Source organism: Oratosquilla oratoria, chromosome 7 (assembly GCF_046742065.1).
Source record: "Oratosquilla oratoria isolate Oo_2021 chromosome 7, ASM4674206v1, whole genome shotgun sequence".
NCBI lineage: Eukaryota > Metazoa > Arthropoda > Malacostraca > Stomatopoda > Squillidae > Oratosquilla > Oratosquilla oratoria.
Genome location: NC_134783.1, coordinates 7,277,686 through 7,304,050, shown reverse-complemented (window position 1 = coordinate 7,304,050; position 26,365 = coordinate 7,277,686). Strand labels below are relative to the sequence as shown.

Sequence of the window (26,365 nt, the reverse complement as noted above, 5' to 3'; positions counted from 1 at the left end):
GCCTCATGGGAGGAGAGTGAACATAAAAGTATGTTAGAGGACACAAAGATAGCATTAACTAAAATAATGGAAGACGGAGGAAGAATAGTTATGATGGGCGACTTTAATTGCAAAGAAATCTGCTGGGAAGAAATGACAGTAAAGAGTGGTGATGACTCATGGGGAAATGCTCTACTTGAGATGATTACTGACCATTCAATGACACAATGGATACAAGAGAACACTAGGTATAGAAATGAAGAAGAACCATCGAGGCTAGACTTAATAATTACATCTGAACCTAGAATAGTGGACAAGATTGAATATAAAACACCAATAGGTAAAAGTGACCACATATTGATTGAACTGGAACTTAATGAAGAAAAATATATCAAAAGAAATGAACAATATAGAAAAGGAAGAATGATGTATGAAAAAACAAACTTTGATAAAATAAGAGAATTCTTCCAACAAGAAAACTGGGAAGAAATATACAAAGAAGAAACATCAGTGGAAGAGAAATGGAATATTTTGACAAAAATTTACAAAAAGGGAGTGGAAAAGTATGTCCCAAGACAAAAACAAGAAAAAGAATATGTAAAATGCTGGTACAACAAAAGTTGTAGGGAGTTAAAAGACAAAAGAGACAAAGCCTGGACCAGATGGAAAAAAGACAGAAGACCTGAAAAATGGAAAATATATACTGGTTATAGAAATGAATATGTACAAAAGTGCAGAGAGGAAAAAAGAAAATATGAAAAAGATGTTATAGAAAAGTGTAAAGATCAACCAAAACTATTCTACAGATTTGTAAACAATAAACTGAAAAACAAACAAGACTTGGAGAAATTAAGACAAGGAGGAGTTGAATACACTGAGGAAATGGAAATGGCAGAAATTATGAACAAACATTTTAAATCAGTGTTTACAAGGGAAAATATACAACCTGAAGAGATTGAGTGGAAGGAAAAAGTCCCCCTATGGAAGAAATAGAAGTAACAAAGAATGAAATATTGACACACTTGGGTAATTTTGATGTCAGAAAATCGCATGGGCCAGATGAAATAGCAAACTGGATTCTGAAAGAATGCAGGAATGAACTGGCAGACAAAATACATAGCATAATAAGCAGTTCCTTAAAAGAAGGAAAAGTTCCAGAAGATTGGAAAAAAGCAAATATAGTACCTATATATAAAGGAGGAAATAAAGAAGAACCTACCAACTATAGACCAGTCTCTCTAACAAGTACAATAGCAAAAATATGTGAAAGAATTATCAAGAGTAGATGGGTAAAATATTTGGAAAAAAACAACGTACTAAATCCAAGGCAATTTGGATTCAGACAAGGACGATCATGCGTCACCAATTTAATATGTTTCTATTCAAGGCTAATAGATATAATACAAGAAAGAGATGGATGGGCTGATTGTGCATTTCTAGACCTAAAAAAAAGCTTTTGACAAAGTACCACATAAGAAGTTGCTTAAGAAATTAGAATATGAAGGAGGAATACAAGGTAAATTGCTAAATTGGATGGAAGACTTTTTGCAAGAAAGAAAAATGAGAGTAGTGATAAGAGATCAGCACTCAAAATGGAATGAAGTAATAAGCGGTGTCCCGCAGGGAACAGTTCTGGCCCCAATAATGTTTGCTATATATATTAATGATATGGATGAAGGAATTGAAAACTATATGAGCTTCTTTGCAGATGATGCAAAATTACTGAAAAGAGTGAAAACTGAAGAAGATTGTGAATCACTACAGAGAGATCTAAATAAAGTACAAGAATGGAGTAGGAAGTGGGAGATGGAGTTCAATACAAAAAAGTGTAGTATAATGGAATTTGGAAAAAGCAAAAACAGAATAACAGGATCATATAATTTGGGAGAAGAAGGAATAAAAAAAGTAGAAAATGAGAAGGACCTGGGAGTCATTGTTATGAATAATATGTCACCTGAGAAACATATAAATAAGATTTTTGGAGAAACTTATAATTTAATAAGAACAATCAAAGTGGCATTTACATACCTGGATGAAGAAATGGTGAGGAAAATCCTAATCACCCTGATAAGACCAAGATTGGAATATGCAGCAACGATATGGTCACCAAGTACAAAAAAATGTATAAAAAAAACTTGAAAGAATACAAAGAGCAATTACAAAATTGGCAACAACACTCTCAAAACTATCATATGAAGAGAGACTACAAAAACTTAAACTACAGACACTAGAGCAAAGAAGAGAGAGAGGAGATTTGATAGCTATTTACAGAATCATGAAAGGCATAGAAATTACTGATAGAGAGAATCTGATAAAATGGGATGACAGAAATACAAGAGGACACGGAAAGAAAATAAAAAAAGACAGCTATAGAAGAGATTTGAAAAAGAACAGCTTTCCTCACAGAGCAATAGACAGTTGGAACAAGTTAGATGAGAAAGTGGTGTGTGCAAAAACAATACATGAATTTAAAAATAGTTTAGATAAAATGAGATATGAAGACGGGACCCCACGAGCATAGCTCCCCTTCCCGTAAAATACAACTAGGTAAATACAACTAGGTAAATACATAGGGGGTTGAGGGGACCAGAGACACTCATGAGTAATACCAGTCAGTACACATATGACACATAAACATTGTTATAGTTGTGCTAATATTACTGAAATGTTTGTACACATAGGAACATTGAGTCCAAATATTTGAGCACCATCCAAAAGGAACATTGCATTAAGCAAAGGAACAACAAAATAATGTTAAACTGTAACAAAACAGTATGAGTGAGTACTATATCGGAGTAGTACCACTAATAATATACTGCATATTTCTACATCTGTATCAACATGTATGAGTGAGTACTATATCAGAGTAGGACCATTAATGATATACTACAATATTCTACATCTGTAACAACATGTAGTTATAGCGAATCCTACACTGCAGCTAGGGTCACCTATTAATTAAATCTAACATTTTACCTGAATCTCAGGACAGAGTGGGCAATTACTATGAGTAGTACATTATAACCTGAAGCACCAGAGGTAGGGTACAGGGGACCAGTACTCGAATGAGTAAAACAACAAGGAGAATGAGGAAAAAGGTCAGATCATAACTGTTCTCGGAACCTACCTGAGACATATGCCATATTATGACTGGCAAAACAAAGGTGGAAACCAATTTGTAAACATCAATCATTGTTATGCTGAACTAAACTTCTGAAAAAAGGGGGGAGGGGAGGTCAGAAACAGTTATGAGTGAACACAGATATGGATGGTATTACTCATGGAATCAGGTATCCCTCACTAAGCTAGTAGTATACAAAATCAAGGCTGTTCTCTGTCCATAGCTGAGACATATAGTAACCCTTGACTTTTTTCTTGAAGGTAACCTTGCTATTTGTCTTCTTAATGGACACAGGTAGTGAGTTCCATAGTTGAGCACCTGTGAAGTGAAAACTGTTTTTGGTGAAGGGACCTGCATGAGGTACAATAAGAGACTCTTGACTGTTCCGGGTTCGGTTCTCAGCCAATAATGTAAAATTACAGCTCACATATGAGGGAGCAGAATTATGAATGACATTGTAAACCTGGTTTAGTTTCAGCTGCTAGACACGATATTTTACAGGTAACATTCCTACCTTGCTAAATTCTTCAATACCAATATGACTACGTTGAGGTAGGTTTAGTATGAATCTAATTATCTTATTCTGTTAAACAGCGACTTAATATACTAAAGGTAGTGTCTTGCTTCAACTGGGGGGCAGATCATATAACTCTAATAAGGCTTTACCAAACATTGTGCCTTAAAAAAATCGATTATGGATGTCAAATTTATGGATCGGCACATAAAACTTTATTAAAGAAGCTTGATATAGTCCACAATATGGCTTTGCAGATCTGTTCAGGAGCTTATAGAACATCTCCAGTGGATAGCTTGTATGTGGATGCAGGAATTCCTCCCCTCTATATTTGCAGGGAGGAATTAAGCCTTAGATATATATCTCGTGTCTTGACATCAAAACAAAATCCAAACTTCAAATATGTAAAGCAGCCGGTAGACAGAGTTCCAAGAAAAAGTACTCTGCCAAAACCTTTAGAAGTGAGATGTGAAGTTGGGGCAGAGGAGGTAGGACTTGTTCCTATTACAATTGCTGTGATCACGCCTCCCAAATTCCCTCCTTGGAACTGATGCCCCACTGTAATTTGTCCTCTTCAAAACAAGAAAAATAGAACTGCTGTAGAGCTAAAAAGTTAATTTTTAGAACATATATTAGTACATGCTGATTCAGTTTTAAGTTATACAGATGGATCAAAATCCCAAGATGGTGTTGGTTGTGCTGGTGTATCTGATAGCACAGTTTTAAAGAGAAAGTTGCCTCATTTTAGCTCTGTTTTTACTGCTGAACTGCTGGCAGTCAGCAACGCCCTCAAATTTGTTTTTAATTCTGTTCCATCTAATAAGAACGTTGTTATTTTTACAGACTCCATGAGCATTCTATCCTCTCTAAATACATTATTGCCTCTTCACTTTTTAGTCCAAGAAATAGACTGGTCGATTCTTATTAACAACCGAAAGAAAAGAAAAGTAAACTTTTGCTGGGTGCCGTCCCATGTGGTATCAATGGAAATGAACAGGCCGATGCTGCAGCCAAAGCCGCTACTAGGCTCAGCCATATAACAGACCAAAAAATCCCACATACAGACTTCAAACTAGTAATTCATTGTTATGCAATGGAGAAGTGGCAAGAACAATGGACAAGGCTGGACGGTAGTTACAAGTTAAAAGAGAGTCACCCCTTGGTGAACCCTTGGAAGTGTCATTCTATGGACAGTTCAAGTATTGTTTTAACAAGATTAAGAATTGGCCATTCCTACATTACCCATATATTTTTGATGACAAGTGGAGCAGAAAGGCTGGCCCCCCAATGCCCCACTTGCCAAGTAGTTTTTACAATAAAACACATTTTAATTCAGTGCCCTGCATTTTCTAATAAGTGCAGGGCAAACTTTTTAACAAATTTATCTTTAAAAGAAATTTTATGGGAGGAAGCTCATGTGAAGAATGTTATAAAGTTTTTAGAAGACGTCAATTTATTTTATGAAATTTAAAATTTTGTATATGATTGCTTGTGAGTATCTTTTTCTGATGTGTTTTTGTGAGTGCTTATTGTTTTTACTGTTTTACTTGAATTTTTATCTATTTATATAATATGAATATGCACTGAATGGCCTACTGGCTCCAGTGCTTGGCCTTCAAGCCAAAAATTTCATAAATCAACCAAATAGACATTTTGAATTCCAACTGACCGCATGGACATGGAAGATTTTCCCATGAAGCATTTTGACTATTCCCTATACTTGTTTTGTGCCCTCATTTGTTTATGATCCATTTTGCAGGAACTAATGTAAAAAACATATTTGACCCAAGCTACTCGAATGGAATTGACAACATCATCAACATTGTTAAAATTGGTTTAGGCCTTGCTGAGGTGGTTGGCGATATATGGAATCAGGTAGGTCCAAATGAAATGGCACAGCTGTAATGTAAATTTGGTGAAACATGGTCTCTTGTTTGACTTCACATTCCTCTAATATTGAAAAAGAAAGAATTTATGGTATAGCTTTATGTATCTTTGGTGAAATATGTAATCTTATTTAATTTCACATTTCTCTAATACTGAAGAATGTGAAAAAATACAAACTTATTAAGAATACTGTAACAAACTACTTCCCATTCCCAGGTTTTTAAAGGTTCTGAAGTTGAATTGAATTTTGGGTCTTATCATCCTAGTGCAGACAGGCAAGTCCTTGCCCTTTTTGAGGTCGTAACCAATCGTCTGGATCGACTGGAGTATGGGGCAAGTATAAAGTTCAACATCAGGGGCTCTGTCAGATTAACAAGTGCCTAACATCCTCATTTCTCAGATTTTGCTGAAATTTGGTTTATAGGTAGTTTTAGGGCTCTAAACACATTTCTGAAAATTTAAGGTCAATCTAAACAACCGTTCAGAAGATATGACTTCAGATATTTTGAGGTCATATGAGAGAGAACTAAACATTTGGCAACCAATAACTAGGGTAATGAAAGTCATAGTTATATAAATGTATTGGGAAAGAGGGGAATGTCTGTTGAGGAAGGATGGGAGAGACAGAAGATAGGGGTGAATGGAGAAGGGTTGTGTATGGATTATGCTGTGATGCATGAGGGGGAGTGGGTGGGGGATGGTGAGTGAGGGAGTATGTATGAGAAATAAATTGACACAGACTGAAGGTATTTCTCCCCGTCTTCTCATTTTCTACATGAGGGGAGGGAGAGGGGGTGGGGGGTCCACCAAATTAATGAAGTGGCCTTGCTGTGTCTTGCGACATTGTTTCTGACCCAGGGCAGTGGACAGGAGGCAGGGATGACCCATCATCCAGGAGGTGCCAAGATAAGAGTAAGGGAAGAGGGTCGAGGGGAGTGGAGTGTGATTGGGATGGAAGGGGTGGGAGTGGTTTTTTGGCTACCTCCCATGTAAGGGGGAAGAAAGCCTTTGGTATATGTATATATATTTAGAATAAAAAAAAAAGACAAGGAATCCAAATATCAGAGTTTTAGAACTCTAGATTGAAAAATAAAAAATCCCACTTTAGCAAAAATTTGAGATCAAGATTTGACCTCTAGGGTATCAAAATTGAATTTTTTTTTTTATAGAAAATAAAAATATAGGCATAAGTTTTGGCTATTAGAATCTGTAAAAAAAAGTTTATGCTAGTATTTTTCATATAATTAACACATAAGTGAGTGCCATATTTATATGTTGTCTGTCATCAGTACATATTTTTCACACTTAAGCTCCAAATCTAATTATCTTTATTTTAATCAAAAGTAAATAAAAACACATCTCTAGGCTATTATAAACAATCATATTAAGGTTGTTAATCTTGGTATTTTTCATGTAATTAACTTATAAGTGAACACCATGTACTTACAAACTGTCAGTTCATTAATGTTTGTAGATGTTTCTCAGATTGTGATTCAGGTTGTGAAGCCTCACTTTTCACCTTGCTATTAATATGAACACCATAACTGACCTCTAGGCTCTCCATCAAAACATTTTTGGCATCAGATAGCTCTTCACAAGTTTTGCGGTTCTTCTGGCTCAGTGACAACCCTTCTGAAAAGAAATAGAAATTTCATATATTTACATTAACCTCTTCACTCCAGGGCACATTGCATGTCTGGTAGCATTAGCTGCCCGACGTGCGATGTTGCGTCATAATAATTGCATTATAAAAAGTAAAGTCAGTGCTCAATCATTTGTTCTCTTTCACCCGTGAATTTTGATAACCATAAAAAATATGATGAAGCCAGTTTAGAGAGAATGGAGGCATAGGTATGACTACAATAAATATAATCAAGACGCCGACGTCGGCATCATCGCGTACCCACTTGCTCCTCATGACGCCTACGTAGGCATCACCGTATGGAAGTGGTTAATATACAGAGTAAAATTTGATAGAAAAAATTATGTCATAGTTATCATTACAATATATAATTTAATTGTTTAGCATTTATAAAAATGAATGGATAACTCGTGAGGAATATCTATTTCCTCCCTCTTGCGCTCACTCTCTCTCTCTCAATATATGTATATATATATATACAGGTAAACGTCGACTTACGATGGCCGCGACTTACGATTGTTCGACTTTACGATGACGACGACGACGACGATATGATAATTTAACCCCTTCCATACGGTGCCGCACACGTAGGCGTCATGAGGAGCAAGTGGATTCGCGACGCTGCCATATCGGCGTCTTGATTATATTTATTGTAGTCGCCCCTGTGTTTTTACATTCTCTCAAATGTGCCCTAAATCCCATTCTCTGTGGTTTTCAAAATTCGCGGGTGAAAGAGAGAACGATCGATATAAGCGGTGACTATATTTTATGATGCGAGTATTATTACGTCACGTCGTACGGCTGGCATTGGCTGCTGCCCGCGAGATTTAAGTTCCGTACTGAAAATACATATTATAGTGTTTGAATATGGTAAAAAGGATAAAAATAATTAAATAAACTACTGTACATGTTTAATAGGCTATATTCAGTATCTCTGGTGGTTAATATACAGGTAGGCTAGGTACAGTGACCACGGAACAGTGATACACAAATTGGGGATCGACTTACGATGAAATCGTCTTACGATGGCTCTATCGAAACCTAATGCCATCGTAAGTCGACGTTTACCTGTATATATATATACATATATGTATTTAACTAATTGTATTTTACGGGAAGGGGAGCTATGCTTGTGGTGTCCCGTCTTCATATCTCATTTTATCTAGACTTTTTAAATTGATGTATTGTTTTTGCACACACCACTTCTTCATCTAACTTGTTCCAAATATCTATTACTCTGTGGGGAAAGCTGTTCTTTTTCAGATCTCTTCTGTAACTGTCTTTCTTGATTTTCTTTCTGTGTCCTCTTGTATTTCTACTATCCCTTTTTATTAAATCCTCTCCATCAATAGTTTCTATGCCTTTCATTATTCTAAAGTTATCAAATCTCCTCTCTCTCTTCTTTGCTCTAATGTCTGTAGCTCAAGTTTTGCTAGTCTCTCTTCATATGATAGTTCTGAGAGTGTTGGTGCCAATTTTATAATTGCTTTTTGTATTCTTTCAAGTTTTGTTATACATTTTTTTGTATTTGGTGACCACATCGTCGCTGCATATTCCAATCTTGGTCTTATCAAAGTGACTAGTATTTTCTTCACCATTTCTTCATCCAGGTATGTAAATGCCACTTTGATTGTTCTTATTAAATTATAAGTTTCTCAAAAAATTTTATTTACGTTTCTCAGGTGACATATTATTCATAATAATAACTCCCAGGTCCTTCTCCTTTTCTACTTTTCTTAATTTCTTCTCCCAATTTATATGATCCCACTATTCTTTTTTTGCTTCTTCCAAATTCCATTATACTACACTTCTTAACCCCTTCGATATGATGACGCCTACGTAGGCATCATGAGGAGCAAGTGGGTATGCGAGGATGCCGATATCGGTGTCTTGATTATATATATTGTAGTTGTACCTGCGTGACTCCATAATCTGTAAACTGGCTTCATCATATTTTTTATGGTTATCAAAACTCACGGGTGAAAGAGAATGAGCAATACAACGGTAACTTTATTTTTTATAATGCAAGTATTATGGCGCAACATTGCACATCTTGCAGCTAATGCTGCCCGCAAGATTTTGGCCCATATTGAAGGGGTTAATATTGAATTCCATCTCCCGCTTCCTACTCCATTCCCATACTTTATTTAGATTACTCTGTAGCGACTCACAATCTTCTTCAGTGTTCACTTTTTTCAACAATTTTGCATCATCCGCAAAGAAACTGATATAACTTTCAATTTCTTTATCCATATCATTAATATTTATAGCAAACATTATTGGGGCCAAAACTGTTCCTTGTGGAACACCACTTATCACTTCATCCCAATTACAGTGTTTGTCTCTTATCACTACTCTCATTTTTCTTTCATGCAAGAAGTCTTCCATCCACTTCAGCAGTTTGTCCTGTATTCCTCCTGCAGTTTCTAATTTCTTAAGCAACTTCTTATGTGGCACCTTATCAAAAGCTTTTTTTAGGTCTAGAAATGCACAATCAGCTCATCCATCTCTTTCTTGTATTACATCTATTAGCCTTGAATAGAAACACATTAACTTTGTAACACATGAGCGTCCTTGTCTAAATCCAAATTGCCTTGGATTTAGTACATTGTGTTTTTCAAAATTCCTTACCCATCTACTTTTGATAATTCTTTCACAAATTTTTGCTATCGTACTTGTTAGAGAGACTGGTCTATAGTTAGTAAGGTCTTCCTTGTTTCCGCCTTTATATATTGGTACTATATTTGCTCTTTTCCAATCTTTTGGAACTTTTCCTTCTTTCAATCAGCTGTTTATTAGGCTATGTATTTTGTCTGTTAGTTCATTCCTGCATTCTCTCAAAATCCAGTTTGCTATTTCACCTGGTCCATGTGATTTTCTGACATCGAGATTACTAAAGTGTTTTATTATTTCATTCCTTGATACTTCTATCTCTTTCTCCTCCCATTCTATACCTTTAGGTTGCATGTTCTCCCTTGTAAACACCGATTTAAAATGCTTGTTCATAATTTCTGCCATTTCTATTTCCTCTGTGTATTCAACTCCTCCTTGCCGTAGTTTTTCTAATTCTTGTTTGTTTTTCAATTTGTTGTTTACATATCTGTAAAATAGTTTTGGTTGATCTTTACATTTTTCTATGACATCTTTTTCATATTTTCTCTTTTCTTCTCTGCACACTTGCACATATTCATTTCTATAATTAGTATATATTTTCCATTTTTCAGGTCTTTTGTCTTTTTTCCATTGTCTTTTTTCCAAGCTTTATCTCGTTTGTCTTTTAACTCCCTACATCTTTTGTTGTACCAGCACTTTACATATTCTTTTTCTTGCTTTTGTCTTGGGACATACTTTTCCACTCCTTTATAAATTTTTGTCAAAATATTCCATTTCTCTTCTACTGTTGTTTCCTCCTTGTGTATCCTTTCCCAGTCTGCTTTTTGAAATAATTTTTTTAATTTATAAAAAAAAAAAAAAAAAATCATACATCAATCTTCCCTTTCTATATTGTTCATTTTTTTCCATGTATTTTTCCTCATTTAGTTCCAGTTCAACTATATGGTCACTTTTACTTATTGGTGTCTTATATTCAATCTTGTCCACTATTTCAGGTTCTGATGTGATTATTAGGTCCAGTCTCAATGGTTCTTCCTCATTTCTATACCTAGTATTCTCTTGAATCCATTGTGTCATCACATGTTCTATAATCATATCAAGTACATTTGCCCATAGGTCGTCTCCACCCTTTACTGTCATCTCTTTCCAGCAGATTTCTTTACAATCAATGTCACCCATTATAACTATTCTTCCTCCATCTTCCATTATCTCATGTAGTGTTATCCTTGTGTCTTCTAACATACTTTTCTGTTCTCTCTCTTTCCATGAGGCCATTTTAGAAGGCACATAATTTACTACAAACTTTCTGCTCTTCCCATCCCTGTCCTCTGCTTCCATCATAATCATCTCTACTCTATTCTTTCCATGTGTGACATTCCTCACATTTATATCCTTCTTAGTCAGGAACATAACTCCACCCCCTTGTTTTGTCTCTCTGTTTCTAATCCAATAATTATATGCATCATGACCTACACTGTTGGGTGGTAATGGACCTTTGAATTTTGTCTCTACAATTCCCATTATGTCCGGTTCTTTTTCCTTCAGATAATCATTCAGTTCATTCAAGCCTGTTATTAAGCCACCTATATTCGTGTAAGACACTTTTAATTCTCTGTTTCTTTCATTGTGTTTTCTGTTTCCCTTCTGTTTACTCTGCTATGAACCATTTCCTCACTTTCATATTCACTCTCCAATAGAATTTCTCTTTTTCTGTCTCTGTTCTTTTCTCGTCTTTTTCTTTAGCTTCTAGTCTTTTTTTTCTTCTCCTCTCTTTCCTCTTTATTCATTTCTCTTTTTATCCATATCTTTTTATATCGTTCACTGTCTGCTAGTTTCCCTGTTTTTGCTAAGATATTCTCTGCTGTTGTTTGTGACCCGAATTTAAACTTAATTGGTCTAGTCTTATCTGTACTGTATATCCCAACCCTATACATTTCCTCTATTTGTTTCCCTATTTCTGGTTTCCTCTTGAACTACTTCTAATATCTTATTTACTTTTTCCTTTTCCTCCTTTATTCTTGTAGTCCTATTTAGATTATACTTCTCTTCCATCCCTAATATAATTATACATTTCTTTTTATCTGCTAAGTCTCTTACTATATTCTCCTTCTCCCACATCACTTTAATAACTGTGTTTTCAGTTTGTTCTTTTATCTGCTGTTTCACTATACCTCTAAATTCAATTTTATTGTTCTCTTGTACTTTCTTCCAACCACTTACCTCTTTTGCTATGGACTCTTTATTACTCCTCTTTAATTCCTCATTCTCTTCCTTTTCTTCTCTTAACTGTCTTTTTAATTCTACTGTTTCTTTAGTGGGGTTTTGATTCTCCTTCTTTAATTCTTCCATCTTATCAACTCTTTGAGTGATTAACTTTTTTGGGTTGAACTTAGCTTCCCAATTTTCATTCATTTCTTTTAGTTTCTCCTCAAAATTTACTAGTCAGGGGAGGTTGTCATTTCCTCCCTCCTTAAATCCATGGAAATAGTTATCTTCACCTTCCATTGCACTGCTCTTATCAATATTTCTAATCTTTACATTTTTGCTAATCCCTTCGTCTTCATTATCATTCGGCCTCCGTTTGTTGACATGGCGTCAGATATCCTGGACCCAGTCTTCTCCTTCCACATTTCCATCCATTTTCCTCAGTAATCCCTCCCCTTTTCCTTTTTCATCACCTTCCCACTACACCATGAGCTTTCCCCTTTCCTATAAATACAACAAAGATACTTCCTTATCGTTGTGATCCTCAAAATTCTTGGATAACTCCGGAGTCCAAACTTCGCTGCCACTCCGACCGACGTGTATTTACCTAGTTGTATTTTACGGGAAGGGAAGCTATGCTCGTGGTGTCCCGTCTTTATATCTCATTTTATCTAGACTACTTTTAAATTCATGTATTATTTTTGCACACACCACTTTCTCATCTAACTTGTTCCAAATGTCTATCACTCTGTGAGGAAAGTTATTCTTTTTCAGATCTCTTCTATAGCTGTCTTTCTTGATTTTCTTTCCGTGTCCTCTTGTATTTCTTTCATCCCATTTTATTAGATCGTCTCTATCAATAATTTCTATGCCTTTCATGATTCTGTAAATAGTTATCAAATCTCCTCTCTCTCTCTTCTCTGATCTAGTGTCTGTAGCCCAAGTTTTGCTAGTCTCTCATCATATGATAGTTTTGAGAGTGTTGGTGCCAATTTTGTAATTGCTCTTTGTATTCTTTCAAGTTTTGTTATACATTTTTTTTGTATTTGGTGACCACATCGTTGCTGCATATTCCAATCTTGGTCTTATCAAAGTGATTGATATGTTCTTCACCATTTCTTCATCCAGGTATGTAAATGCCACTTTGATTGTTCTTATTAAATTATAAGTTTCTCCAAAAATCTTATCTATATGTTACTCAGGTGACATATTATTCATAATAATGACTCCCAGGTCCTTCTCATTTTCTACTTTTTTTTATTTCTTCTTCTCCCAATTTATATGATCCTTATATTCTTTTTTTACTTTTTCTAAATTCCATTATACTACACTTTTTGGTATTGAACTCCATCTCCCACTTCCTACTCCATTCCTATATTTTATTTAGATCACTCTGTAGTGACTCACAATCTTCTTCCGTGTTCACTTTTTTTAACAGTTTTGCGTCATCTGCAAAGAAGCTCATGTAACTTTCAATTTCTTTATCCATATCATTAACATATATAGCAAACATTATTGGGGCCAAAACTGTTCCTTGTGGAACACCGCTTATTACTTCATCCCAGTTAGATTGTTTGTCTCTTATCACTACTCTCATTTTTCTTTCTTGCAAAAAGTCTTCCATCCATTTAAGCAGTTTGCCCTGTATTCCTCCTTCAGTTTCTAATTTCTTAAGCAACTTCTTATGTGGTACTTTGTCAAAAGCTTTTTTTAGGTCTAGAAATGCACAATCAGCCCATCCATCTCTTTCTTGTATTATATCTATTAGCCTTGAATAGAAACGTATTATATTGGTGACACATGATCGTCCTTGTCTGAATCCAAACTGCCTTGGATTTAGTACATTGTTTTTTCTAAATACTTTACCCATCTACTTTTGATCATTCTTTCACAGATTTTTGCTATTGTACTTGTTAGAGAGACTGGTGTATAGTTTGTAGGGTCCTCTTTATTTCCTCCTTTGTATATAGGTACTATATTTGCTCTTTTCCAATCTTTTGGAACTTTTCCTTCTCTCAAGGAACTGTTTATTATGTTTTATATTTTGTCTGCCAGTTCATTCCTGCATTCTTTCAAAATCCAGTTTGCTATTTCATCTGGTCCATGTGATTTTCTGACATCAAGATTACTCAAGTATTTCATTATTTTGTTGGTTGTTACTTCTATTTCTTTCGTAGGGGGGACTTTCTCTTCCCATTCGATCTCTCCAGGTTGTATGTTCTCCCTTGTAAACACCGATTTAAAATGCTTGTTCATAATTTCAGCCATTTCTATTTCCTCTGTGTATTCAACTCCTCCTTGTCGTAATTTCTCTAAATCTTCTTTGTTTTTCAGTTTGTTGTTTTCATATCTGTAAAATAGTTTTGGTTGATCTTTACATTTTTCTATGACATCTTTTTCATATTTTTTTCACCTCTGCACACTTGTACATATTCATTTCTATAACAAGTATATATTTTCCATTTTTCAGGTCTTTTGTCTTTCTTCCATTTAGTCCAAGCTTTATCTCTTTTGTCTTTCAACTCCTTACAACTTTTGTTGTACCAGCACTTTACATATTCTTTTTCTTGTTTTTGTCATGGGACATACTTTTCCACTCCTTTTTTTTTTTTTTTTTTATAAATTTTTGTCAAAATATTCCATTTTTCTTCTACTGTTGTATCTTCTTTGTGTATTCTTTCCCAGTTTTCATTTTGAAAGAATTCTCTTATTTTATCAAACTTTGTTTTTTCATACATCAATCTTCCTTTTCTATATTGTTCATTTCTGTTCATGTATTTTTCCTCATTTAGTTCTAGTTCTATCTATATGTGGTCACTTTTACTTATTGGTGCCTGGTATTCTATCTTTTCCACTATTTCATGTTCTGATGTGATTATTAGGTCTAGTCTTGATGGTTCTTCTTCATTTCTATACCTAGTGTTCTCTTGAATCCACTGTGTCATTGTGTGGTCAATAATCATCTCAAGTAGAACATTTCCCCATGAGTCTTCTCCACCCTTTACTGTCATCTCTTCCCAGCAGACTTCTTTGCAATTAAAGTCGCCCATCATAACTATTCTCCCTCCATCTTCCATTATCTTGTTTAATGTTATTCTTGTGTCTTCTAACATACTTTTATGTTCACTCTCTTCCCACGAGGCTGTTTTTGGGGGCACGTAGTTTATTAAAAAATTTCTGCTCTTCTTATCTCTGTCTTCTACTTCTATCATAATCATCTCTTCTCTATTCATTCCATATGTGACACTCTTCACGTTTATATCCTTCTTAGTCAGGAACATAACTCCACCCCCTTGTTTTATCTCTGTTTCTAATCCAATAATTATATGCATTGTGTCCTATGCTGTTGGGTGGTAGTGGACCTTTTAATTTTGTCTCTACAATTCCCATTATGTCTGGTTCTTTTTCCTTCAGATACTCGTTTAGTTCATTCAGTCCTCTTATTAATCCATCTATATTTGTGTAGGACACTCTTAACTTTCTGTTATTTCCATTGTATTCTCTGTTTCTTTTTTGTTTCTCTCTGTTATGGTCCATATCCTCACTTTCATATTCACTACTCTCCAGTAGAATTCTTCTTTTTCTGACTCCGTTCTGTTCTCGTTTTTGTCTTTAGCTTCTTTCCTTTTCATTTTTTCTTCCTCTCTTTCCTCTTTATTCATTTCTCTTTTTATCCATACCTTTTTATATTGTTCACTTGCTGCTAGCTTCCCTGTTTTTGCTAAGATATTCTCTGCTGTTGTTTGTGACCTGAATTTAATCTTAATTGGTCTGGTCTTATCTGTAATATATTTTCCGAGCCTAAACATCTCTTCGATTTGTTTCATTTTTTCAGGTTCATCTTCCTGAACTAATTCTAGTAAGCTGCTTACTTTTTCTTTTTCCTCACTGATTCTTGAAGTTCTATCTAGGTTATGTTTCTCTTCCATTCCCAATATAATTATACATTTCTTTTTATCTGCTAAGTCTCTTACTATATTCTCCTTCTGTCTCATCACTTTGATAACTGAGTCTTCAGTTTGTTCTTTCATTTGCTGTTTAATTATGTCAGTAAATACAACTTTACTGTTTTCCTGAATTTTTTTCCAACCGTGTGCTTCTTTTGCTATGGCCTCTTTATTGTCTTTATTATTCCTCTTTAATTCTTCATTCTCCACTTTTACTTCTTTTAACTGTCTTTTTAATTCTTCTATTTCATTAGTTTTTATTTTTGTTCGCCTTCTCTAGTTCTTCCAACTTTTCAACTCTCTGCCCAATTTTGGTTACATCACCGAACCTGTTTTCCCAATGTTCGATCATCTTATCAAGTTTCTCCTCTAGTCTTGTCAATTGGGGGAGGTTGGTATCCCCTCCCACCCTCATTAAATCCCTGGAAATTATTATCCTCACCTTTCATTGTGCTGCTCTTATCTATATTTCTAATGTTTACAATTTTGTTAATACCATCACCAGAATCATTGGTCCTTCGTTTGTTTACAAGACGTCTGGCCTCTTGGACCAAATCCTCCCCTTCCTCATTTCCTTCCCTTTCCCTCAGTAATACCTCCCCTTCTCCTTTTTCCTCACTTTCCCATGACACCACGAGATTATCCCCTTCCCTGTAGATACAATAGGTACTTCCTTTGCATTGAGGTCCACAAAAATTTCACTTTTTCTTCAGAACTCTAATCCTCGCCGTCCATCCGACAAAACTGTGTGTGTGTATATTATATGTATATATGTATATGTATATATGTATATGTATATATATATGTGTGTGTGTATATGTATATGTATTTACCTAGTTGTACCTAGTTGTATTTTACGGGAAGGGGAGCTATGCTCGTGAGGTCCCGTCTTCATATCTCATTTTATCTAAACTATTTTTAAATTCATGTATTGTTTTTGCACACACCACTTTCTCATCTAACTTGTTCCAAATGTCTATTGCTCTGTGAGGAAAGCTGTTCTTTTTCAAATCTCTTCTATAGTTGTCTTTTTTTATTTTCTTTCCGTGTCCTCTTGTATTTCTGTCATCCCATTTTATCAGATTCTCTCTATCAGTAATTTCTATGCCTTTCATGATTCTGTAAATAGCTATCAAATCTCCTCTCTCTCTTCTTTGCTCTAGTGTCTGTAGTTTAAGTTTTTGTAGTCTCTCTTCATATGATAGTTTTGAGAGTGTTGGTGCCAGTTTTGTAATTGCTCTTTGTATTCTTTCAAGTTTTTTTATACATTTTTTTGTACTTGGTGACCATATCGTTGCTGCATATTCCAATCTTGGTCTTATCAGGGTGATTAGGATTTTCCTCACCATTTCTTCATCCAGGTATGTAAATGCCACTTTGATTGTTCTTATTAAATTATAAGTTTCTCCAAAAATCTTATTTATATGTTTCTCAGGTGACATATTATTCATAACAATGACTCCCAGGTCCCTCTCATTTTCTACTTTTTTTATTCCTTCTTCTCCCAAATTATATGATCCTGTTATTCTGTTTTTGCTTTTTCCAAATTCCATTATACTACACTTTTTTGTATTGAACTCCATCTCCCACTTCCTACTCCATTCTTGTACTTTATTTAGATCTCTCTGTAGTGATTCACAATCTTCTTCAGTTTTCACTCTTTTCAGTAATTTTGCATCATCTGCAAAGAAGCTCATATAGCTTTCAATTCCTTCATCCATATCATTAATATATATAGCAAACATTATTGGGGCCAGAACTGTTCCCTGCGGGACACCGCTTATTACTTCATTCCATTTTGAGTGCTGATCTCTTATCACTACTCTCATTTTTCTTTCTTGCAAAAAGTCTTCCATCCAATTTAGCAATTTACCTTGTATTCCTCCTTCATATTCTAATTTCTTAAGCAACTTCTTATGTGGTACTTTGTCAAAAGCTTTTTTTAGGTCTAGAAATGCACAATCAGCCCATCCATCTCTTTCTTGTATTATATCTATTAGCCTTGAATAGAAACATATTAAATTGGTGACGCATGATCGTCCTTGTCTGAATCCAAATTGCCTTGGATTTAGTACGTTGTTTTTTTCCAAATATTTTACCCATCTACTCTTGATAATTCTTTCACATATTTTTGCTATTGTACTTGTTAGAGAGACTGGTCTATAGTTGGTAGGTTCTTCTTTATTTCCTCCTTTATATATAGGTACTATATTTGCTTTTTTCCAATCTTCTGGAACTTTTCCTTCTTTTAAGGAACTGCTTATTATGCTATGTATTTTGTCTGCCAGTTCATTCCTGCATTCTTTCAGAATCCAGTTTGCTATTTCATCTGGCCCATGCGATTTTCTGACATCAAAATTACCCAAGTGTGTCAATATTTCATTCTTTGTTACTTCTATTTTTTCTATAGGGGGGACTTTTTCCTTCCACTCAATCTCTTCAGGTTGTATATTTTCCCTTGTAAACACTGATTTAAAATGTTTGTTCATAATTTCTGCCATTTCCATTTCCTCAGTGTATTCAACTCCTCCTTGTCTTAATTTCTCCAAGTCTTGTTTGTTTTTCAGTTTATTGTTTACAAATCTGTAGAATAGTTTTGGTTGATCTTTACACTTTTCTATAACATCTTTTTCATATTTTCTTTTTTCCTCTCTGCACTTTTGTACATATTCATTTCTATAACCAGTATATATTTTCCATTTTTCAGGTCTTCTGTCTTTTTTCCATCCGGTCCAGGCTTTGTCTCTTTTGTCTTTTAACTCCCTACAACTTTTGTTGTACCAGCATTTTACATATTCTTTTTCTTGTTTTTGTCTTGGGACATACTTTTCCACTCCTTCTTTGTAAATTTTTGTCAAAATATTCCATTTCTCTTCCACTGATGTTTCTTCTTTGTATATTTCTTCCCAGTTTTCTTGTTGGAAGAATTCTCTTATTTTATCAAAGTTTGTTTTTTCATACATCATTCTTCCTTTTCTATATTGTTCATTTCTTTTCATATATTTTTCTTCATTAAGTTCCAGTTCAATCAATATGTGGTCACTTTTACCTATTGGTGTTTTATATTCAATCTTGTCCACTATTCTAGGTTCAGATGTAATTATTAAGTCTAGCCTCGATGGTTCTTCTTCATTTCTATACCTAGTGTTCTCCTGTATCCATTGTGTCATTGTGTGGTCAATAATCATCTCAAGTAGAGCATTTCCCCATGAGTCATCACCACTCTTTACTGTCATTTCTTCCCAGCAGATTTCTTTGCAATTAAAGTCGCCCATCATAACTATTCTTCCTCCGTCTTCCATTATTTTAGTTAATGCTATCTTTGTGTCCTCTAACATACTTTTATGTTCACTCTCCTCCCATGAGGCTGTTTTCGGAGGCACATAATTGATCACAAATTTTCTGCTCTTCTTATCTCTGTCTTCCACTTCTATCATAATCATCTCTACTGTATTCTTTCCATATATGACACCTTTCACGTTTATATCCTTCTTAGTCAGGAACATAACTCCACCCCCTTGTTTTTTCTCTCTGTTTCTAATCCAATAATTGTATGTATCATGTCCTACACTGTTGGGTGGTAGTGGGCCTTTTAATTTTGTTTCTACAATTCCCATTATGTCCGGTTCTTTTTCTTTCAAATAATCATTCAGTTCATTCAATCCTGTTATCAATCCATCTATATTTGTGTAAGACACTCTTAGTTTTCTGCCACTTCCATTGTGTTCTCTGTTTCCCTTATGTTTTTCTTTAGTATGTCGAACTGCTTTATTTTCATGTTCACTACTCTCCAATAGAATCTCTCTTTCTCTGACTCCGTTCTGTCCTCGTTTTTTGCCTTAGCTTCAATTCTTTTCTGCTTTTCTGCCTCTCTTTCCTCCTTATTCATTTCTCTTTTTATCCATACCTTTTTATATTGATCATTTGTTGCTAGTTTCCCTGTCTTGGATAGAATTTTCTCTGCCGTTGTTTGTGACCTGAATTTAATCTTAATTGGTCTGGTCTTATCTGTACTATATTTTCCGAGTCTGAATTTTTCCTCAATTTCCTTTATAATTTCTGGTTCATCTTCCTGGACTAATTTTAATAAACTGCTTACCCTTTCATTTTCCTCCTTGATTCTTGCGGTTCTATCTGGGTTATGTTTCTCTTCCATTCCTAATATAATTATACATTTCTTTTTGTCAGCTAATTCTCTTACTATATTCTCCTTCTGTCTCATCACTTTAATAACTGAGTCTTCATTATGTTCTTTCAATTGCTGTTTGACTATGTCAGTGAATGAAACCTTATTCCCTTCTTGAGTTATTCTCCAATTTTTAACTTCTGTAGCTATTTTCTCACTGTTTTCATTACTATTCTTCTTCAATTTCTCATTCTCCTCCTTTACATTTCCTAACTGTCTTTTTAGGTCCTCTATTTCTTCAGTTAAGTTTCTGTTAGCCTTCTCTAGTTGTTCCAACCTTTCAATTCTCTGGAAAATGGAGTCTACATTACCTAACTTACGTTCCAAGTCCTCGATCATCTTATCAACTCTCTTCTAGTCTTATCAGTCGGGGGGGGGGGGTTGTGTCCCCCCCACCCTCTTTAAATCCCTGGAAAATATTCTCATCACTTTCTTCTGTATTGCTCCTCTCTATACTTCTAATCTTTACATTTTTATTAGACATTTGATCCTCGCTAAGTCTTTTGTTTACCTTCCGCTTGTCTGGCTGGGCAAAGTCTACTCCCTCCTCATTTCCTTCCATTTCCCTCAGTAATCCCTCCCCTTTTCCTCTTTCCCTTACGTTCCCACTACTCCACGAGCAATTTCCCCCCCACCCTGCAAAAACACTAGGCACTTCTCTTTGCGTTGGGATCCACAGACTTCACTTTTCTTCAGAACGTCTTCTAAGCCGTCCATTCGTTGAAGTGTGTGTGTGTGTGTGTGTACATATATATATATATATGTATATATATATATCTATATGTATATATATATGTATTTACCTAGTTGTATTTACCTAGTTGTATTTTACGGGAAGGGGAGCTATGCTCGTGGGGTCCCGTCTTCATATCTCATTTTATCTAAACTATTTTTAAATTCATGTATTGATTTTGCACACACCACTTTCTCATCTAACTTGTTCCAACTGTCTACTCTGTGAGGAAAGCTGTTCATTTTCAAATCTCTTCTATAGCTGCCTTTTTTTATTTTCTTTCCGTGTCCTCTTGTATTTCTGTCATCCCATTTTATCAGATTCTCTCTATCAGTAATTTCTATGCCTTTCATGATTCTGTAAATAGCTATCAAATCTCCTCTCTCTCTTCTTTGCTCTAGTGTCTGTAGTTCAAGTTTTTCTAGTCTCTCTTCATATGATAGTTTTGAGAGTGTTGGTGCCAGTTTTGTAATTGCTCTTTGTATTCTTTCAAGTTTTTTTATACATTTTTTTGTACTTGGTGACCATATCGTTGCTGCATATTCCAATCTTGGTCTTATCAGGATGATTAGGATTTTCTTCACCATTTCTTCATCCAGGTATGTAAATGCAACTTTGATCGTTCTTATTAGATTATAAGTCTCTCCGAAAATCTTATTTATATGTTTCTCAGGTGACATATTATTCATAACAATGACTCCCAGGTCCTTCTCATTTTCTACTTTTTTTATTCCTTCTTCTCCCAATTTATATGCTCCTGTTATTCTGTTTTTGCTTTTTCCAAATTCCATTATACTACACTTTTTTGTATTGAACTCCATCTCCCATTTCCTACTCCATTCTTGTACTTTATTTAGATCTCTCTGTAGTGATTCACAATCCTCTTCAGTTTTCACTCTTTTCAGTAGTTTTGCATCATCTGCAAAGAAGCTCATATAGCTTTCTATTCCTTCATCCATATCATTAATATATATAGCAAACATTATTGGGGCCAGAACTGTTCCCTGCGGAACACCGCTTATTACTTCATCCCATTTTGAGTGCTGGTTTCTTATCACTACTCTCATTTTTCTTTCTTGCAAAAAGTCCTCCATCCAATTTAGTAGCTTGCCCTGTATTCCTCCTTCAGTTTCTAATTTCTTAAGCAACTTCTTATGTGGTACTTTGTCAAAAGCTTTCTTTAGATCTAAAAATGCACAGTCCGCCCATCCATCTCTTTCCTGTATTATATCTATTAGTCTTGAATAGAAACATATTAAATTGGTGACGCATGATCGTCCTTGTCTGAATCCAAATTGCCTTGGATTTAAAACTTTGTTTTTTTCTAAATATTTTACCCATCTACTTTTGATAATTCTTTCACAAAGTTTTGCTATTGTACTTGTTAGAGAGACTGGTCTATAGTTGGTAGGTTCTTCTTTATTTCCTCCTTTGTATATAGGTACTATGTTTGCTTTTTTCCAATCTTCTGGAACTTTTCCTTCTTTCAAGGAACTATTTAGTATGCTATGTATTTTGTCTGCCAGTTCATTCCTGCATTCTTTTAGTATCCAGTTTGCTATTTCATCTGGTCCATGCGATTTTCTGACATCAAGATTACTCAAGTGTGTTAATATTTCATTCTTTGTTACTTTTATTTCTTCCATAGGGGGGACTTTCTCTTTCCATTCGTTCTCTTCAGGTTGTATGTTCTCCCTTGTAAACACTGATTTAAAATGTTTGTTCATAATTTCCGCCATTTCCATTTCCTCAGTGTATTCAACTCCCTCCTGTCTTAATTTCTCCAAGTCTTGTTTGTTTTTCAGTTTATTGTTTACAAATCTGTAGAATAGTTTTGGTTGATCTTTACACTTTTCTATGATATCTTTTTCATATTTTCTCTTTTCTTCTCTGCACATTTGTACATATTCATTTCTATAGCAGGTATATATTTTCCATTTTTCAGGTCTTCTGTATTTTTTCCATCTGGTCCAGGCTTTGTCTCTTTTGTCTTTTAACTCCCTACAGCTTTTGTTGTACCAGCATTTTACATATTCTTTTTCTTGTTTTTGTCTTGGGACATACTTTTCCACTCCTTTTTTGTAAATTTTTGTCAAAATATTCCATTTCTCTTCTACTGTTGTTTCTTCTTTGTATATTTCTTCCCAGTTTTCTTGTTGAAAGAATTCTCTTATTTTATCAAAGTTTGTTTTTTCATACATCATTCTTCCTTTTCTGTATTGTTCGTTTCTTTTCATATATTTTTCTTCATTAAGTTCCAGTTCAATCAATACGTGGTCACTTTTACTTATTGGTGTTTTATATTCAATTTTGTCCACTATTCTAGGTTCGGATGTAATTACTAGGTCTAGTTTCGATGGCTCTTCTTCATTTCTATACCTAGTGTTCTCCTGTATCCATTGTGTCATTGTATGGTCAGTAACCATCTCGAGTAGAGCGTTTCCCCATGAGCCGTCTCCACCCTTTACTGTCATTTCTTCCCAGCAGATTTCTTTGCAATTAAAGTCGCCCATCATAACTATTTTTCCTCCCTCTTCCATTATCTTGTTTAATGTTATCTTTGTGTCCTCTAACATACTTTTATGTTCACTCTCTTCCCATGAGGCTGTTTTTGGGGGCACATAATTTATCACAAACTTTCTGCTCTTCTTATCTCTGTCTTCTACTTCCATCATTATCATTTCTACTGTATTCTTTCCATATGTGACACCCTTCACGTTTATATCCTTCTTAGTCAGGAACATAACTCCACCCCCTTCCTTTTTCACTCTGTTTCTAATCCAATAATTATATGCATCATGTCCTACACTGTTGGGTGGTAGTGGACCTTTTAATTTTGTTTCTACAATTCCCATTATGTCTGGTTCTTTTTCTTTCAAATAATCATTCAGTTCATTCAATCCTGTTATTAATCCATCTATATTTGTGTAAGACACTCTTAGTTTTCTGTCACTTCCATTGTGTTATCTGTTTCCCTTTTGTTTTTCTCTTGTATATCGACTTTCTTCAGTTTCATATTCACTACTCTCCAATAGAATCTCTCTTTTTCTGACTCCGTTCTTATCTCGTTTTTTTCCTTTGCTTCAAGTCTTTTCTGTTTTTCTTCCTCTCTTTCCTCTTTATTCATTTCCCTTTTTATCCATACCTTTTTATATTGTTCACTTGTTGCTAGTTTTCCTGTTTTGGATAAGATATTCTCAGCCGTAGTTTGTGACCTGAATTTAATCTTGATTGGTCTGGTCTTGTCTGTACTATATTTCCCTAGCCTGAATTTCTCTTCGATTTGTTTCATTATTTCTGGTTCATCTTCCTGAACTAATTCTAGTAAATTTCTTACTTTTTCATTTTCCTCTTTGATTCTTGTGGTTCTATCTGGGTTATGTTTCTCTTCCATTCCTAATATAATTATACATTTCTTTTTGTCTGCTAAGTCTCTTACTATATTCTCCTTCTGTCTCATCACTTTAATAACTGAGTTTTCAGTTTGTTCATTCATTTGCTGTCTGATTATGTCAGTGAATGCAACCTTGCTATTTTCATGAATTTTTTTTCCAACCCTCCTTGTTCTCCATATTATTCTCCTTTAAGACTTTATTCTCATCTTTTACTTCTTTTAACTGTTGTTTTAATTCTTCAATTTCCTTAGTTAAGTTTTTGTTCGCCCTCTCTAGTTCTTCCAATTTTTCAATTCTTCGTATCATACTGTCAACATTACCTAACTTACGTTCCAAGTCCTCGATCACCTTATCAACTCTCTCCTCTAGTCTTATCAGTCGGGGGGGTGGGGGGGTGGGGGGGGGTTGTGTCCCCCCACCCTCTTTAAATCCCTGGAACATATTCTCGTCACTTTCTACTGTATTGCTCCTCTCTATACTTCTAATCTTTACATTTTTATTAGACATTTCATCCTCACTCAGTCTTTTGTTTACCTTTCGCTTGTCTGGCTGGGCCAAGTCTACTCCCTCCTCATTTCCTTCCATTTCCCTCAGTAATCCCTCCCCTTTTCCTCTTTCCCTACTTTCCCACTACTCCACGAGCAATTTCCCCCCCACCCTGTAAAAACACTAGGCACTTCTCTTTGCGTTGGGATCCACAGACTTCAGTTTTCTTCAGAACGTCATCCAAGCCGTCCATTCGCTGAAGTGTGTGTGTGTGTATATATATGTATATATATATACAGGGTGGGTCGCGGAAACTTCCCGATTTGGGGATTGAATTATAAAGTGTTTACACTTCACAATTCTTTATTCTACTTTTATGTCTGTCACACAACATGGGAGATTTACTTTTACACAGTTCTAAAAACAATATCTTTTAAATGTCCACTTCCATTGTCAATACACTGATTCAGATGATTTCGGAAGCTTTGGTCTACTCTCTCTAGCATGGTGAGCGGTATATTGGCTATTTGAGTGCGGATGGCATTCTGTAGGTCTTCCAGGGTCTATGGACGGTCGTTATAAACCATGGATTTGAAATAACCCCACAGGAAATAATCATAGGGGCCTAAATCAGGCGAGCACGCTGATTTCCCTGAGAGGCGATTTAAACTAGCCAGCGCGCTCGCCTGATTTAGCCCCCTGTGATTATTTCCTGTGGGATTATATCAAATCCCTGATTTATAACGACCGTCCATAGACCCTGGAAGACCTACATAAGTACTTTTCTAATATAAATCTATCTCCAATGAAAATATAGATAATGGCTGTGGTTAGTACTTTTCTTAAACTGTTGTGTTTCCTAGTTTTTGACAATATTAGGTTTGTATCACTGGATTCAGAAGCATTTTGCAAAGTAAATAATAAGTCACTAGCGGCTGTCCATAACCACAACCTAGGAACACTCGCAAATATCACTCAGCGCACTCTTAACACTGCTGCTAGGTAAGAGATAATTTCTGCTGTCCACCCTAGATCAGAACCAAGTCAGGGCCCAATTTAGAGTTAAAGCTGCCACTGCTGCTACTGCCACTGCTGCGAGTTTGCAACCGAAGTGCAAACTGGCTCACAGGGGACGGTGCACTTGCTTTTATTAGGTCCCATCGCCTCGAGACGATGGTCCTCGTGAAGGGAATTCCTACACACGTGTCCTTAGTGACAGATCTATTGATGTACAAAACACTGTTCAAATTGCAATTTCACAATCAAATACATTTTTTATGTAAATATTATGAATTATCTGAATTAAATATTTGTTTAACAAATTAATCATTGCAATCTAGACATTTTCTGCCCCCTCCCCTTTCCAAAAAGGGGGCCCCAGAAAAGGTCTCGCACCAGCACATTTTTTTCCTCTCAGGGGCCCTGCTTCGGGCTGAACCTGTACTAACTTGTAGATCTAAACTACAACTTTCTGTGCTGATTCTGTACAAGTAGCAACATGTTGTAAAAATTGCCAGATCATTCAGCACTCATATGAATTGACAATTTGTAAATACATGGTGTTCACTTACAACTTAATTGCATGAAAATTACCAAGATAAACAACCTTTATATGATTGTTTATAATAGCCTAGAGATGTGTTTTCGTTTTTTATTA

At 35.2% G+C, this 26,365-nt stretch overlaps 1 protein-coding gene across 2 annotated transcripts in view; it reads left to right on the top strand.

Moving 5' to 3' along the window:
- The window catches only part of LOC143026977 (uncharacterized), an 86,815-nt gene that overhangs the window by 19,461 nt on the left and 40,989 nt on the right, over positions 1–26,365 (top strand). For both annotated transcript variants that reach the window (XM_076187776.1, XM_076187775.1), the window contains exons 3-4: positions 5,374–5,489; positions 5,718–5,834. In XM_076187776.1, the coding sequence (XP_076043891.1) occupies positions 5,374–5,489; positions 5,718–5,834 (233 nt within the window). The remainder of the gene's footprint in view (positions 1–5,373; positions 5,490–5,717; positions 5,835–26,365) is intronic.